The sequence below is a fragment of the Belonocnema kinseyi genome, chromosome 4, assembly GCF_010883055.1.
Source record: "Belonocnema kinseyi isolate 2016_QV_RU_SX_M_011 chromosome 4, B_treatae_v1, whole genome shotgun sequence".
In the NCBI taxonomy this organism is placed as follows: Eukaryota; Metazoa; Arthropoda; class Insecta; order Hymenoptera; family Cynipidae; genus Belonocnema; species Belonocnema kinseyi.
The window spans coordinates 81,677,413-81,695,625 of record NC_046660.1 but is presented as its reverse complement, the minus strand read 5'-3'; the positions used below and the strand labels follow the sequence as shown (position 1 = coordinate 81,695,625).

The 18,213-nt window shown below is 29.5% G+C and overlaps 1 protein-coding gene across 2 annotated transcripts in view; it reads left to right on the top strand.

The window, feature by feature from the left end:
* The window catches only part of LOC117171527, a 173,141-nt gene that overhangs the window by 61,070 nt on the left and 93,858 nt on the right, over positions 1-18,213 (top strand). For both annotated transcript variants that reach the window (XM_033358911.1, XM_033358910.1), the window contains exons 6-9: positions 2,544-3,396; positions 7,278-7,355; positions 7,448-7,659; positions 10,651-10,892. In XM_033358911.1, coding sequence (XP_033214802.1) covers positions 2,544-3,396; positions 7,278-7,355; positions 7,448-7,659; positions 10,651-10,892 — 1,385 coding nt within the window. The remainder of the gene's footprint in view (positions 1-2,543; positions 3,397-7,277; positions 7,356-7,447; positions 7,660-10,650; positions 10,893-18,213) is intronic.

The following is an 18,213-nucleotide window of genomic DNA, read 5'->3' as shown; positions in this document are numbered from 1 at the left end:
CTCATCTGGCAAAAATCGTGTGACAACTAACAAGGTCACGTTTCAGAGAGGTGTCTTTCAGGGCGACATCATGAGCCCACTCCTCTTTTGCCTTACATTATTATCACTATCTCTAGCACTGCGCCATTCCGACGGGTACTTGTGCGGCAAACCTGCAGATCGAAAATACAAGGTCACTCTGTATTTTACATGGACGATCTTAAGATCTATGCTAAAAACAGAGAGCAACTGCATCTAGCTCTGGGGATTGTCGAACGATATACTAAGCAAATTGGAATGGAATTTGGGTTACACAAATGCGCCAAGGTTTACTTGAAGCGAGAAAAACTTAATGGCATCCCTGAAGATCCTGAGCTCGTTGATAGAACCGCCATACGACACCTTTGCGCTGGAGAGACTTATACATACCTGGGCGTGCCACAGAGCCGCATTCAGGATGTGACATCTATAAAGGAGACTCTCCGAAGCAGGTACAAACATCTTATCCGACAGATTTGGTCTTCCGAACTGTCGGCGAGGAACAAAGTATCTGCAACGAAAATACTTGCCATCCCGGTACTACTCTATTCATTTGGACTAGTTCCATGGACGAAGAACGAGCTCAGATCTCTTGATATCGGGACAAGAAAGGTTATGCACATGAACAAAAGCATGCATCTTAAGTCTTCCGTTCCGCGACTGTACATCTCACGCCGTCAAGGGGGTCGCGGAATATTGAGTCTTGAATGTCTTCACAATAGGATTATTCTGGGTACAGCACATAGAGTTGCAAATGGAAGAGACCCCCTTCTTAAAATGGTCAGGAATCACGAAGAAGTGGGCAAAGGAGCATTTCTGTACAAAGCAGCGGAGGAGGCTGCTGAAACACTCGGACTTGACTTCAGTGTTAGGGGTGGGCAAAATGCATCAAATCTTATCTATCTCGAGTACTCACTTCTGAAAGTCCGGATTAAGAAAGCACAAGAGAAAAACTTTCGTGAACAGCTCTTCAATAAGTAGATGCACGGTATCTTCCACAGAAATGTGAAGGATCAGTCAATGTCTTGTGAGCTAACGTTTGCTTTCCTTAAATCGCCCGGATTGAAGTCTGGTACAGAGGGTTTCATTTTTGCATGCCAGGACGGTGTCATTTCCACCTTAACATACCGTCGCCACATTTTGAACCAAGACATTCCTGATGATAGCTGCAGGGCATGCCATCCACACCCCGATCATTTAGCTCACATACTCTCTAGTTGTCCAACTCACGCGGGAACGACCTGCATTCAAAGGTACAATGCGGCACTAAGAGTGCTTTATTACCATCTCTGTCACTCCTACGGCATTCACCTTAATATCGCTCCTCTAAATGCTCCTAGGGAAATTGATTCAATTGTCGAGAATGGGAAGTGCCGCATATACTGGAACTTTATATTCTCGACAATTGTTTCTGTTGCTCACTCGAGGCCTGACATGGTTTTTCTTGACTTCGAGAAGCGAACCATGTTCGTTATCGAATTTTCGGCACCAGCTGATAAAAACATCATAGCCAAGGAGAATGAAAAGAAAGAGAGGTATCGAGACCTTATAAGGGAGTTGCAAGGATTGTAGCCGGAATATTCTGTTAAACTGATCGTCCTTATCATCAGCGCTCTTGGAGGTGCCCAGCTTTCACTTGCTAATGGCCTAAAAAGCATCCCTGCGTATCAACAATATGCTGGAACACTTGCGGGAAAAATGCAGAAGGCGGTTGTTCTTGGGTCACTCCGTGTTCTTAGGGTGCACGAGGCTTTTTCTGGGTCGTCGTATTGATTCCTTTACAGACTGTAACCACCTATCTCACGGTTGTGACACGTTGTTGTGGCTGAAATTTTACCGCGATTTCGCTGGAAGCGGGTGCAATTTTTCAGATTAGCACCCGCTCCCGGCGAAATCCTGCGGTTGTCCTTATGACAAATTTTTAAATATATATAATTTTCAACTTTTTTCGGATTTTAATCTTGAAATTCGTAGTCGATTTTCTCGGATTTAGCTGGCCTTTTTACGTCAAACTTTGTTTATCCATATTCCGATACTTAATATCTGGGGAGATTGTTTGTATGTTTTATTTTAACTTTAACCGAAAATTGAATTTATTATCGCAATCTACAGAGGAGTATGCTCGAATTTTGGGTCAGTGCTGCTTTAAAATTATCAACTTGCACATCCACTTTCTCGAACCTGGATTAATTTTTTTAAATCAAAATTTGTTGGCCTTAATTAAGTAACACTTCAGCTTGGGATTAGACTTTTGTTTCAGCTGTAGATAGTAATTTCGATTTTACAGAATACTTTTTCGCTCCCCTGAAAAATTCCCATTTTGTTGAATTGTGCCAGAATTTGATGGTAGGTCTCTACTGGGCACCTTGATTTAGGACCTTCTCAAAAAAATGGTTTCTATATATCCATTGCTGCCCCTTTCAGTCCATCTCTATGCGAAAGTTTCTGTCAATTTCGATCTTCTCTTCCAGCAAAGATTTTCATTTTTTAAACTATCTATAATTGTTTTATTTGACTATTTTCAGATACAGAGGAAGTACTGATGACCTTCGAAGAAGCAGAGAAGACATCAGCATCCCGAGTTTCATTCCGAAGTTGTTGTCTCCCAGAAATAAAGAAGAGAAGTTAAAACGTCAGGACAGCAAGGACGACATTCGTCATATCTTTGGAACAAATCGACGACAGAGAGAGGAAACAAAGCCTTCGACTGGACAAACCTTCGTCCGAGACGATGTTAAAACCGGAATAAGATTTTTCCGACGTGAAAGTAAAGAGGACGTGGGTAGGGAGAGCGCAACCACTATTACGAACAGCTGTCTGACCAAAGAAAGGCCTTTGAACAAGGAGGAGTTGCAAGAATGGACAGACGAATGCGTGGGTGAGACCACGAGTCGATCAAAATGCAACTCAATTGAGTTCAACTGTACGAGTGATTCAAAAGAAAGTGCAGAGAGTGAGTGCATTGTCAGGGAAGGTCCGAGAGAGGAAGAAATAGGGGATATTGAAAAAGTAGAAGAAACTGAACTGGTTGGAGATCAGAGGGAAGATAGCGAGGAGGAAGTTTTCGCTAAAATGGCTAATGAACTCACACAGGATCACATCGAAGAACCCAATTTGCAGAAATCTGCTGAAAAATATGAAGGGATTAGGAATAATGGGAAGGAGGAAGTGGAAAATGAAGGGAAATTTAGAGGCAGAAAGGATTTAGGGCAGAAGGAGCAACGAGAAAAAGGTGAATACGCACCTGATTTTAAGAATCTCAGAGATACGGTTGAAGAAGCGATCTGTGCCAACAATTATGGGGATGTTTCTCTCGCTGGGGATAAAAGAATCACTGAAGGATCGAGTCCTGGAAAAAAGACGGATGACTTTCAAGTGGTAAGTTTATTTTGGAAGATTTAGCTGGTATTTCCAGGGTGTCGACCCTACCTGGAAAATCTGGAAAACCTGGAATTGTCGGGGAATTTTTATATAACTGGAAAAACCTGGAAATGTCAGGGAATTTTTTCTAAAGTCAGGGAATTATTTCGAAAACGGGCTTATTCTTTGAAATTCGAATATAAAATTGAATAAAAATAATTTTTAATTGATAAAAGTTGATTTATATTACTGTCTTTAACTATTATCTTGTTAATTAATTATTTTAACTGAAAAATTAAGTTTTCTATTTTTAGTTGAAAATGTATCGTTTTCAGTTGAAAATTTAAATATATGGTTGAAAATCCATGTATTTCATCCAAAATTTTGTTCCTTTTAATAGAAAAATAATCTTCTTGGTTAAAAATTTATCTTTCACATTAAAAATTCAACAGTTTTTTTGCATTTTTTTCTCTCTTCATTGAAAATATTTTCACAGTTAAAAAATCAACTCATGTTTAATTTAAATATCAAATACTTCATTTTTTCGTTCAAAATTAATCTTTTTTTTTATTGAAAATTCAATTAATTGGTTGAAAGTTGAACTCTTTTGTTAAAAATTAACTTTTTAATTGAAGAGTTATCATTTTAATTAAAAAGTCATTTCTGTCCTGAAAAATGAGCTATTTTATGGAAAATTCTTCTCTTTTTTTTGCGGGGAATTATTTTTTGGTGTGAAAATTTAACTGTTCCAGTTAAAACTTTAAATATTGTGTTGAAACCTTTTGTTTTTATTGAAAATGATTTTTTTTCTTGAACTGAAATGTAACTATTATAGTTCAAAATTCCATTATTTTAGTTAATAATTCATCTTTTGGTTGAAGATTAATTTTTTCAAATAAAAATTTAACTATTCAATTTTTCACTGAAGAATTATCTTTTTTAGCCGAAAAGTCGTATTTTTTTGTAAAAATGATTTTTATTGGTTTAAAGGCCAAATATTTCAGTTAAAGAGGCATCACTTTAGTTGAAAATTCAGTTTTTTTTAAATCATTAATTCCAGTGAATTTATTTCTTGACCGGGAACTTTACAAATTTTCAGAAGACAAATCTGTCCAAGTTCGATTTCAACCGTTTTTTAAATAATTATTTGAATTGATATCTTTTTAAATTATGATATAATTCAGTCTATAATGCGTAATTCGAAAATCTTTTACCTGAAAAATTTTCTATTTTAGATTTTTATTTTTAAGATTATATTTTTAATTTAAAGAATTTTAACGTGCAGTCTTGAAGACTTAAGCAATTAAAAATTAAAAGCGTTTAAAAGTGCAAACTTTGGATAAAAAACAGTTTTATTTTATCAGCTGAAAATTTAAATAAATAATTTTTAAAATGGATCGGTACTTTAAGTATTAAAAACTGTAAAATAATTTATTTGATAAAACGATTCTCAATCCGTTGAAAGTTATAGAATTTCCAGATTCGTAATTAAAGGCTTTTATTAAATTGAAAATATTGTTTCAGTCTGAATTATTCCATTTTTAACCCATTTAATTAAAAGATTGATTAAGAAGAAGGATAATTATTTAAATTTAGCAATATTTGACTTATAATTTAAGACGACTAAATTGAAGCCAAATATTTATAAGTGAACAATTTGAAACTTAAATATTTGACATAGAAATCTTTGAATTGTTAAAATTTCGAAAAGCTTTTAACATTTTAACGTTACAATTTTTATTGTTCTACTTAATAAAAAGTTTAATTTGTATGCGAAATTGTTGAATTTTTATGTATAAATAATAATTGAACACGTATTATTTTTAGAAAAAATTGATTAATTTTAAGAGATATTTAGAAGTTTTAAAAAGATTAAAAATTAATTAAAAACTCAAAATGATATCAAGTAATTTAAACGAAATTTTTGAAAACAATTTCAGAACTTCTAAACATATTTTAAACTGAATAAAATTTTTGCTAAAATTTTTAGAAAATCTTAAAAATTAAAAAAAAATTCTTAAAGTCTTCCAGGGTCGTTTTTAATAATATTGGAATTTTCTTAAAGTCTTTTTGAATATTCTGTTAAATTAATTTTTCAAAATAAAGAATCATTTTCAATTTTCCTAGGAATTTTAAGAAAATGTTTTTATTTGTTTGGAGCCTTTCACAATTCTTAAAAAGCCTCTAAATTTTTTGTAAACTGCAAAAATTTATATTTTTTTAAAAATTAGGTTGTGAGTATTTGCACCGAAATTTCTTTCGTATAACCAAATTTTTTCAGTAAATACACTTATTTAAAATTATTTGCAATAATTTCAAGTTCTAAATTTATTTTTTATTTTTTTGAAACTTCTAAATATTTCTTAAAATGACTTTAATTGTTTCTAAAAATAATAAGTGTTCAATTGTTATTTAGAAATCCAAATTTTAAGGACAGTTTTTTAAATTCGCAGGATTTTTTAAAATTTCTAGGACAAATTCAATTAATTTTTTTAATTATTGAGATGTTTTGAAAAAATTTTAAAAATAAAGCTATATTTGAAAAAATTTAAAACTACTTCTAGATTTCTCAAGATTTTGAAATACAATTTTAAAGTTTTTCAAGGATGCTTAAACTATTAAAAATAAAAATAATTTAAATTCTAATTTAAGAACTTTTAAATTAGAAAAAAATGTAAGTTTAAAAATATTTATTGGAGTAGAATAACTGAATAATATAATTTTGGCCATTTTTAAAGTTCATTGATTTATTCTTTAATTTAGAGTATTGAAATGTTAACCTGGATTTATATTTTTGCAACTTAATCTAAATGTTTGTACTCGATAATTTATGAATGTTAAAAATTCTGGATTTTAAAATTTAAATTAATTAAACTCGAAATTATTCAATTGAAAAGTGTTAGTACCTTCCAGTTTATACGTGTAAATTATTGAGCAATTCAATGGAAAATTTTTGAATTTAAAATCTTTTAAACTTCAATTTTAAAAGTTAAAAATTGAAAAGTTCCAATTTGAATGCTTTAGTTTGTTGTTTATTTTGTATTACTTGTACTTTTACTGTTTAGCTTTATATTTAAAATTTTTTAATTTTATTGACCAGGAAAAATATTTTCTAACTGGGGAAAAACCGAGAAATGACCGGGAATTTTGTTCTTTGATTAAAGCTGTCACCCTGAATATAATTATTTGCAAAGTTAGGTATTTGAAACGATTTAAGTAGAATATAATTTAGTAGCCATATCAATTTTACCTAAATATACATTGAATTTTAAGTATTAGAAGATAAAATACAAATTTGTTTGAATTATTATAAAATTCACGGACTTTAGGGACAAATTCAAGAAATTAATCATTATATTTTAGTATTATTCAATTATGTGACTAATCGGCGCTGTTGATATATTTAATAATATCTTGCAATATAATTTTTAGAAGCTTTTTAAATTAAACTCGCGAAATCGTACACATATTATGAGCAGAAATTCGAACCAAATTGAGGGGAATTTTTGGGTATGTTCCAATTACTTCGACAAATTTGAAATAATTTGGCTAAAAACTAAGCTCAGTATAAAAAAAGTACAGAAAGATAATGAGAATACGAAGTCATAATCTCAAACTTATGTATTAATTATATTTTATATAGAAAAGAACGAAAAGAAACATAACAAAACTTTCGTTACATTCCTTTTTATTTCTTTGGTCAAAAAACGTTGAAGAAAGATAATTTTGACATTTTGCTTTCGTAGCCGCAGTATATTTTTACTCATTTTTCATACTTATCATAATTTACAAAATATTTTAATGGCTCCCTACTCAAATCCCTTAAATCGCAGGATTTGAGAAGACACCCTCTATTTAATCAATTCTTGAATGATAATAATATAGGTCTTTTTTTTAAGATTCGAAGAAAGTTTTCCAAGGAGGAATTTTCGAATCCGGACGATCCAGATGAGATTCCAAACAGGCGTTGCTCGAGTGTAAGTTTTGTGGATTATAAATTCTTTTTAGAATTTTCAGGAGCGATATGATTGAAGAGATTTTTCTACTTGGATTCTATTTGGATTTACAGCATCTTTCGCCAGAAGCAAGTCCTTTAAGTACGAGATCGTCGAGATATAGTCCAAGGGAAAGCGAAAGCGAACCAACTCCAGCTTTGCCGAGGAAAACCGGAAGTGGAGATTCATCTTCTGCTTCACAGAGGATTCGTGATACGATCACGAGGACGAGGAGAGAATCTAATAGTAGTGCAAGATACGAGAGCAGTGGCAGCGAAAGTATGAGGTGAGTAATACAAAATTTGTTGAAATGAATGTGAAAATTTATAATGACAAAAGTATGTTGTATTTTTTTAATGAAAACAGACACAAACGACTATGTAAATTCAGGTGACAAAAGGACACTTTTCTATAAATTAAAATGAAAGTATTATAAGAGCAAGACCCGTTGTGATATTAATTAAGAATAAATTAAATAATTTAGAATAAATTTACACAGTCTGATCTACACTTCAGGCCAGCTTAGACCGCACTTTAAATTACGTGACAGATCATGTACGTAATTTTTGCAAATTTGCTAAAACTTTCTCCTGAATATTATCTTTTTAGATATACATTTTTGTATTTTATTGGAAATTAAACAATTTTGTTTAACAAACGTCCTTTTTGGTTGAAGATTCCTTTTGTTTCAAATTTATATTTTGTTGCTGATAAGTCAACTGAAATCTTTTTTTGGATAGAAACTATTTTTTCTGAAAATGTGTCCTTTTGATTTACAAGTTCATCTTTTTCAGTATAAATATTGCATCTTTCTTGGAGAAAATGCATCTGTTTTTTAGAAAATTAAAATATTTCCTAGAAAATTTATTTTTTGTTTAAAATTTATATTTTTTTATTGAAAAGTCAATTGAAATCTTTTCGGATGAAAATTCAACTCTTTTGTTTTGAAAATTTTTTCTTTTTGATTAAAAAATTCATCTGTTTTAGTGAAATTTTAATTTTTATTGGACAAAAATGCAACTGTTTGATTGAAAATTTAACAATCTTGTTAAAAAGTCATACTTTTTGGTTAGAAATTCGAATGTGTTGCAGAATATTGATTTACTGTTTACAATTCTTGTTTTGGAGTTGGAAAGTAAATTGGAATCTTCTTTGGATAAATATTTAACTCTTTTTTGTAATTCATTTGTTTTAGAAGAAATTTCATCCTTCTTGAATAAAAATGCAACGGTTCGGTGAAAAATTCTACCTCTTTTTTCAAGTTTATTCTTTTTGATTTTAAAGTTCATCTGTTTTATCAGAAATTACATTTTTCTTGGAAAAAATACAACTATTTGTTTGAAAATTCAACAATCTTGTTGAAAAGTCACCGTTTTTGGTGGAAAATTCTGCTGTTTTGTTGAAAACTTAACTATTTCATAGAAAATTTACTTTTTGTTTAAATGTAATATTTTGTTGAAAAGAACACTTAAATCATTTCCGGATGAAAGTTCTACTTTAAAAAAAAATGTTTTTTAAAGTTAAAAATTCATCTGTTTCAGGACAAATTTCATCTTTCTTGGATAAAATAAAAAAATACAACTATTTGGTAGAGAATTCAAATATTTTGCTAAAAATTCATCCTTTTTCATTAAAACAAATCTTTTTGGGTTAAAAATTCTATTTTTATCGTAGAAACTTTTTTTTGGTTAAAAAATTTCATATTCATATTTTTTAAATAAAACATCATGTTTTAAGAGAAATTTTGTCTTTTTTGTGATAAAAATGCAACTTTTTGGTAGGGAATTTAGGAATTTTGTTTAAAGATCATTCTTTTTGTTTAAAAATTCGTATTTTTGGATTGAAAATTTCATTTTTTTCGTAGAAACCTATTTCTTGTTTTAAAATTCATATTTTGATTGTGAAAAGTCACCTTTAATATTCGTAACAGAAAATTCAACTATTTTTTCAAATTTTATCTTTTTGATTTAAACATTCATCTGTTTTAGCAGAAATTTCATTTTTTTATAAAAATTCAACTTTTTGATTAAAAATTCTTCTTCTTTGCTTGAGTATCAAAATGAGTGAAAATTCATCTCTTTGGTTGAAAGTTTAACTTTTTTGTTGAAAATAATATTTTTTAAATAATAATAATAATTTAATAATTTTAAAATTAATTTTTTAACCGAAAAATAATTTTTCCATTTTTTTAAGATTGATATTTTTTAGTTGAAAATTCTCCTTTTTTAGTAAAATAAATGATTTTCTTGAATTGAAATTTCATGTTTGTTGGGTAAAAATACATCAGTTATATAGAAAATTAATTTTTTGCTGAAAAGACATATTTTGGTTTGAAAATTCAACTTCGGTAGAAAAAATTCGATTTTTGGCTTGAAGGTTTAACAATTTAGATCATCGCTTATTTCATTCTTGAGTGAAAAATCTTTATTTGTTGAAATCTCGTCATGTTGGTTTTAAAATAATTTTTTTAAAAATGAATTTGTTCTTTTATATTTGAAGTATAAATGACACTTTTTTGTGCGGAATTGATCTTTTTAGGTTCAAAATTCAACTATTTTGTTAGAAATTTAATTATATTGTTGAAAATTTAAGTATTTTGTTAAAAAGTCATCTTTCATAGTAGAAAAGACATTTTTTTGTTTAAAATAAATTAATAAATTTTAAATTCTTAAACTTTTATCTGAAATACTCTTTTTCCGTTAATAAAATATTGTATGTTAAAAATATTACAAGAGAAAAATGCTGGTATTTGAATATTAAATACCAGGGAAAATGAAGAATTAGTCAAGGAAAAATCAAGGAATTTCGAAAATGAAGTTCTCGGACACCATGCCTAATTCTACTAGCCATAACTAGCAAAACATGTCTGGAAACTGAAAATTACTTACAGTAATAGAGGGGATAGAAACTTTTTTACTGTTTATTACGGGGTTTGGGAGGGGGTCTGAGAGAGGGCCTATAATCCGTTACGTAATTTAAGTACGGTCTCTTAGGAATATGGTATCTAAAATATTTTTATAAAAATAATGTGTTCTCCTGTTATTTCTCTATTTTTGCGAAATATCAACGTATTTTCCTGTTTTAAGAACATTTTGGGATGTTCATTATGTAGCTTTTATCGACTACAGAGTTGTCATCTTGACTAGCAAAAAAAAGACAATATATACAAGTTCTGTAATAGTAATAAAAGAATTGAAGCCGCCGCGTGTCACCCTGAGAAATTGTCCTTGGCTTTTTGGCCTCAAGTGTAAATATGGAACTGAATTTACGATTTCAGATTAGGAGAATCTGGACTTCATGGATATGCAGATATCGCAAGAAGGGTCAAGTTCTTCGGCGGAAGTGGACTTGGACCGTCAACCGGAAGTTGTGACGAGGTCGTGCAACGAGACAGTGCGACAAGTGCAGGCGAAGATGAACCACACGAAGATGGACACACGCGAGACCCAAGCAGAACAGCTCAGGGTTCTTCCCAAAGTAGGACAATGCTTCGAAGACGTAGACAATTTGATGCCCAAGGTAATTTTTTATTAATTTTTTTTATTTACATTACAATTTAAATCTAGGAGAAAATTACACATGCCAGAATCGTAACTCTCCGTATTAGGGAGATAGGCCAGTGAAATGTTAACCCATTGACTTGCTTAATTTTTTTTTTAATTGTGATATCAAATGAAATAAAAATGATTTTTCATTTGTGAAAGTATCGTTATAATACTGTATTATACTATTTTGTGGAAAAATCTTATTTTTTCTTTGAAATTTATTTTTCACCTGAAACTTTAACACTATTCAATTTTTTATTGAAAATGATAGTTTTTAGTCGAAAATTCCAGTATCCTATAGTTGAAAGTTGGTTGCAGCTTCCCATAGAGTAATAGAAAAGTTAAACAGGCACGTTCGAGAGATCTGTTTACATTATTGTATGTAAACATTCCTTGCTATTAAGTTACAGCGATCGTGCCGAATTCGAGTGGAGCTCATTTATGGCTTTTAGCATTTATTTAATCTTCAAACAATGTAATTATTTAAACAATTGTCATAAATGGCTCTTCTTTAAAGAATACGTGTAATTTATTAAGTTGCGTTGTAAATTTACAAGAACTATTAATTATTAAAACAATTTTAATTTAAAACTTAAAAGTTTGACCTTTATCCTACGAATCAATTTGTTTTTGAAGTCAATTAATAATATCCAATTACTCTTTTCTTTATTGCTTTACAAATTTACAAGAACTATTAATTATTTAAACAATTTTAATTAAACAATTAAATGTTTGCCTTTTTTTCTACAAGTAAATCTGTTTACGAAGACAACCAAGAATGTCTATCAGATGAATATTTTCTATTTTGCTTTGTAAATTTACAAGATATGTTAGTTAATTAAACAATTTTAACTAGAAAATTAAGAGTTTGACGTTTATCCTACGAGTTAATTTGTTTTCGAAATCAACTAGGAATGTCCATTAGATGACTCTTTCCTATGTTGCTTTGTAAATTTACAATAACTATTAATTATCGAAAGAATTTCAATTGAAAAATTAAGAGTTGGCTTTTCTTTCTACGAGTAGGCTTCATTTTTTACCATAATTAACTAAGAATATCTTTCCGATGATTTTTTTTCTCTGATGCTTTGAAGATCTACAGCTATTAATTATTTAAAAAATGTTTATCAACATATTTATAGCTTGGCTATTTTTCAAGGAAGAGGCGTAATTTGTTTACGGAATGAACTAAGAATGTCTTTCGATGATCATTTTACACGTTATTTTGTAAATTTATAATAATTATTAATCATTCCCACAATTTTCATAAACATATTGAGAGTTGGGGTATTATTCAAATTTATTTACGAAGTTAACTAATATTCTCTTTGTGATGACTCTTTTCTAAGTGATTTGTTAAATTTACCAGAATTATTAATGATTAATTATTGAAAGAAATTTCATAAAAAGTTTAGAATTTGGCTATTTTCAACGAATAGGATCAGTTTTTTACTAAGGTTTAGTTACAATGCAACTACATACGAGTTTGCCCGAAGTACTCGCATTTGCCTAAACATTTGGTCAAATGAGAGGAAAACTGCAGAAAACCACCTCCCGAGTTTATTCGAGTTTTCAAAATTCGAGTACACAACCCGTTCTTTCGTCGTATATGGTACCCATACGAAGTCGTGTATATATAGAAGTTATTGAGGTAAAAATGATTATCGTTGTATTTTCTTGAACTTAATTTCCAAATAGAAAAATTACAATAAAAGTAGTGGGTCGCGGGCGTAGCGCACGTAAGAGCTTCTAGTTCGTGGTTGAAAATTCGTTCTTTTTGGTAGAAAATTCATCTTTGCTGGTTGAAAAGTTTTTTTTTTTTTAGTTGAAAATTTCGTCTTTTTCGTAGAAGTTAATCTCTGGTTGAAAATTCAATTATTCTAGTCACAGATACATTATTTTAGTTGAAAATTCACAATTTAGGTTGTAAATTCATCACTTTATTTGAAAATGTAACTATTTTTCGTTGTTGTAATTCGTCTTTTTGGTTTTAAACTTCATCTTCTTTGGTTGAAAATCAGTTTTTTACTTAAAATATTACTTCCATTTTTAGTTAAAAATTCGTGTGCTTTTTTGACAATTCGTCGTTTTAGTATACATTAATCTTCTTGGTTGATAATTCATCTTTTTGGTTAATAATTTATCTTTTTTAGTTCAAAATTCAAGTATTTTCTTGTAGACTTTTTTTTCTTAGTTAATAATTTGTTCATTTCATTGAAAATTCAACTGTTTCATCTATTTCATTTAAATATTCATAATTTTTTGTTGAAAATCCTTTACTTTGGATGGAAATTTCAATGTTTTTTGGTGCGGAAAATTAATTTGTTTGAATTGAAAATTTAACTATTCCATTTTCAGCTCTAAAATTATCTTTTGTAGTATATAAACCAACTATTTTGTTGAAAATTCATATTTTTTAGATAAAAATTGAACTATTTGGTTGAGAATCCGTATTTTAAACTTATTTTAAAGATTTCAACAGATTTCAAATGGATTTCAAAGATTTCATTGATTCTTGTAATATTTTGAAATATTTCAAGGAACGTCAAGAATTTGAACGAATTTTAAGAGATTGTGAGAAATTCGTTTGGGATTTTGCAGATGTAAAAGGATTTGAAGGGATTTTATAAGAGTTAAAAAAAATAGATAACAAAATAGAAAAAAATCTATTCAAATAGATTTTGCAATACTTTAAAGGATTTTGAGAGATTCGGAAAGTATCGCACTTTGAAATGGATTTCAAAGATTTCAAGGGATCTCGTAATATTTTGAAATATTTGTCAGAATGTCAAGAATTTTAACCGATTTTAAGAGATTTTGAGAAATTTGTTTGGGATTTCAAAGATGTAAAAGGATCTGATGGGTTTTTATAAGATTTCAATAGATTTCACGGGCTTTACAAATAGAAACTTAAAATTTTTAAAGGGATTTTAGGGAATTTCGAGGAATTTTAATGCACTTTAAAAGATTCTAATGGATTTTACAATATTTTAAGAGATTTGGAATGATTTGCACGGATTTTAAAGATTTAAATGGATTTCTTAATATTTTGAAATATTTTACGGAATGCCAAGAATTTCAACCAATTTTAAGAGACATTAAGAAATTATTATATAATTTTGAAGGTTTAAAAAGATTTGAAAGGATTTTATAAGATTTCAAAAGGCTTCAAGGGATTTCAAAGCAATTTTAAGGCGTTTTAACGGATTTTCAGATATTCCAAAGGATATAAGAGGTTTCAAAACATCTCAAAGTATATACACGCATTTTAGGGAGATTCCTAAGATTTCAAAAGATTAACAGATTTTCATAGGATTGCCGCATATTATAAAAATTTTTAAGGGTTTTCGAGTACTTTTAACGGATTTCAATATATTTTAGCTGATTTTAAGACATTCGGACAGATTCCCCGATTTTTAAAGATGTTAATAAACTTTTAAGAGATTTCCAAAATTTCCAGGAATCTCGTAATATTTCGAAATATCTGACGGAATTTCAAGGATTTTAACCGATTTATTTCAAAGGTTTCAATGGGGTTTTGAAGATTTCATCGATTTTGAAACACTCCATTAAAGGTGTGCTGCAGATTTTAAGAATAGTTAACTAACAAATAATAACACAAAGTGTATAATATTGTGAAAAGTAATTTCAACAGCCAAAAAAGGTTACAATTAGCATTTTTCAAACAAATAATTTTAAATAAGGATTCTTAAGATTTTCTTGGGTAATTAGTGTACGCTCACTGAATGAAATTCAAGATTCTAAAGTACTTTTGAATGATTCTTGAACTCAGTATCAGAACAAAAATTAAAAGATCCTAGGACTAATACCGGGATGGATTTATTTACTTTTCTATTGCCTCTCCTTAAAGCAGTTTAAAAATTCTATCTTTAAAATTGAGTTTTTCTTGAGGTTGTTATCTTGCCAAAAATCATGTATGTGCAAAAAAGTTTCCTGTGATTTTAAGAATTGAAATGATGTTATTAGTCATGCCTTATGAAAAAAAACTTTTTTATAAAAATTTCACAATTTACGAAAACTTATTATTTTAACATTAGTTTATGTAACTGAATTTGTTCTTACTGCCACTTCTTATCAATTTATAAATATTTTCTGTAATTCTACTTTTTCTAATTTCGAAAATAAGTAGAAAATCTTCTGTTAAAAAAAAAAACAAGAATCCAAGGACCAAGTTTGGAGCACAACGAACAAACAAAAACAAAAATCCTATTGTACTTTGAAAAACAAAAAATAAATAAATTAAAAAATAATAATTTTCGGACAAAAATAAAAAAGAGGAAAGGAAAATGAGAAGGCAGCAACCACTACCCTTCCTTCTTTTTTTATTCCTTCTTTTTTTTAGCACCTGTTTTCTTGCCTTGATAAGAGTACTGTACGAATACCAAAACGTTGGCAATGCAATTTTATTTATTTTCTTATTTTTATTTTGAATGTTATTTTATTGTAATTTGATGATAATAAAAATAAAAAAGACGAAAGGAAGAAAAAAAGAAGGAAGGGGATGTAGTTGGCTGCCTTCCCATTTTTCTTTCCTCTTTTTTATTTTTTTCCAAAAAACTATTATTTTTTAATTTTATTTATTTTTTTTTATTTTTCATATTGCAATAGGATTTTTGTTTGTTTTTTGTTTTTGTTTGTTCGTTGTGGTCAAACTTTGGTAGTTGGATTCTCGTTTTTTTAACAGGAGTTTGCATCAATTTGATTATTGGACGTTAAATAGGTTTTTTAATTTGGATTTTAACCCAATTAAAACTCTTTAATTTAAAAAAAATCTTCAATTATAGTTCTTAAAAAAATATATCTCAACGATTTCAGCTATAGAAAAATTTTGTTTTTAAATTGGAAACAATGCAGTTGTAGAGAATGTTTTCTCCGAACCAGTAACCCACCCTTTGTTGAAATTCTACCATTTTTCAAACATAGGTAAAAAGCGATAGGGAGAAAACAGTCAGTTGCAAAAAACATTAACAAAATAAATGGTTCCTGTATCTTTTAAAATTTATGCATCTTTTAAAATTTTTTCTTTAGAAATAATTTTTTTGATTTGAAACTACATCATCAGTAATATTATTCTGAATCTTAAAATAATGGAAGAACTATTTTTTTAAGAGATGTAATTTTTAGCACGACAACTACCCTCCAGATTGAAGAATTTTACCCCATTTCAGAACAAGGTAGTAAAAATGTTGTCTTTCAATATGATAATAGATTGAGTTACCTCTCTTTGATAACCGCTTATCTGGGAAGAAATTACATGTACATTGTACAATTATCTTGTCATTAAATACCTGATACAAAGGTATCGTCACACGTCATTCTAGTCCGATAAGCTAGACTCATCGATTATAGAAGCCTTTCTTCTGCTTCGTGAAGTTTTAAAATCTGCCTAGTGATCAGTAGTGTCGTGAACCGGTAAGTGAAGAGTGAACTTTTGTTTTGACCTCAAATCCATCAAACCGTCGTGAAAAATATTAATAAATCAGTTTTCCTTTCGTTTCTTTTAAAAAAGGGAGGAAAATGGAAGGCAGAAGGGTCTTGCAGCTCCTCTGGACTTTTTTCGTCGCTTTCTATTTCCTGTGCTTTTACGCAGGAGTTTGTGTTGCTTTGTACTTTTTGTGGACAAATTGACAGCAATAAATTGTCATCGAGTTTATCATTTTGACTCAGGTAGATAGTGACGATTAGATTGTTTCTTTCTCGCTGGTCGTTAGGATTTTCTTGACTGACGTCTTTTGCAATTACAGTGTGTCTACTCACCTGGAAACCCTAAAATTGTCAGGAGTTTGGATAAACCTGGCTGAAAATTCAATAACTTGGTTGAAAGTTAAACTTATTTGTTAAAAATTCATTTTCTAGTTTTGAAGATTCATAATTTTAAGTGATGAGTCATCTCTTTGTTGAAAATGTAACTATTTTGTTGAATATTTGTTTTTTTTTCTATAATTGATTTTTTTAGCGGAACATTTAACTATTCCAGTTGACTATTTAACTATTGCAGTAGAAAATTGTACTATTTTGTTTAAAATTTGTGTTTTTTGTGAAAAATTTATTTTTTAAACTGAAAATTTAATTAAGCCAGTCGAATAATCCAACATTTAACTCTCCAATTTGTTGTTAAAATTTTTTTTAATTTCATTTATTTTGTGGAAAACTCGTCTTTTTGGTAGAAGAATAAACTTCTTGGTAACAATTTGCATTCGTTCAATCAATGTTCCCCCTGTAAATTTTAAAAAGTTATTGCTTTAAGAAATTAATGCTATAATTAATGAATGTTGAGATTAATACTTTTTTAAAGCGTTATTTGAAAACTATCAAAACAAATTTCATTTTTTCAAACAAATTTTACCCCTGTACTCAAACAATTAATTATCGTTCGCTTGTGCTTTTTTACAGGAAAGGTGGATACAATTTTTTTTTAATTTCGTACACTGCGTCGTTTATTATTAAATATTTTCTTATTTCAGAATTTATACCCTAAGTGTTAAAACAGTAATATTTGTAAACTATTTTTCTTAAAGCTTGCCATTAAAAGAAGCAAGTGACATTGATTATAATAATAATAATAATAATAATAATAATATTATTCGGTGGCTCAGTTCAGTGGCTCGGTGACTCAGTTGGTTAAGCACTCGGACTTCACCTCAGAGGTCCGGAGTTCGATCCCGAGCCGCTACCTCTGGAAATTTTTCAATGTACATTATCGAGGTTCTGGTGGTTCGGAACCCACCTTAAGCTGTAGGTCCCCCCATCGTGTACTTGACTGCAACCCAGTCCGTCAATGATGGAGTAAAAACCAGGCTTTGTCCAATATGTCTTGGTAGACTGCTGTCATCAGATCACTTGATTGCATTATAAAAATGCGTCCGTGACTGATGATATATACCGGGACAGCCCCGTGCAAAAATTATCAAATAAAAATCCATCTCTAAGCAAAAATGCCTTCGACATGTTGGGCAGTATAAGCCTGTGACAACATTTCAACACAGAAATTTTTTTATAATTATCTGTGACATTAATTTCAGAAAATAATACCTTTTACGTTTTACAGGATAAAAAAATTGTTTAAACAATTTACAAAATCCCGAACAAAAATTATTACTTTAAACATTTGTTAATTGTGTCATAAACTTCCCATATGTGCAACAAAATTATCTGAATAATGAACTGAAGAGGGCCACCATCATGTGGCGAAATCTCTGTAGAAATTGTAGTATATTTTTATTCATTTTTACTCGACACCATCAATTACACAAATATTATTTTGTTTAAATATA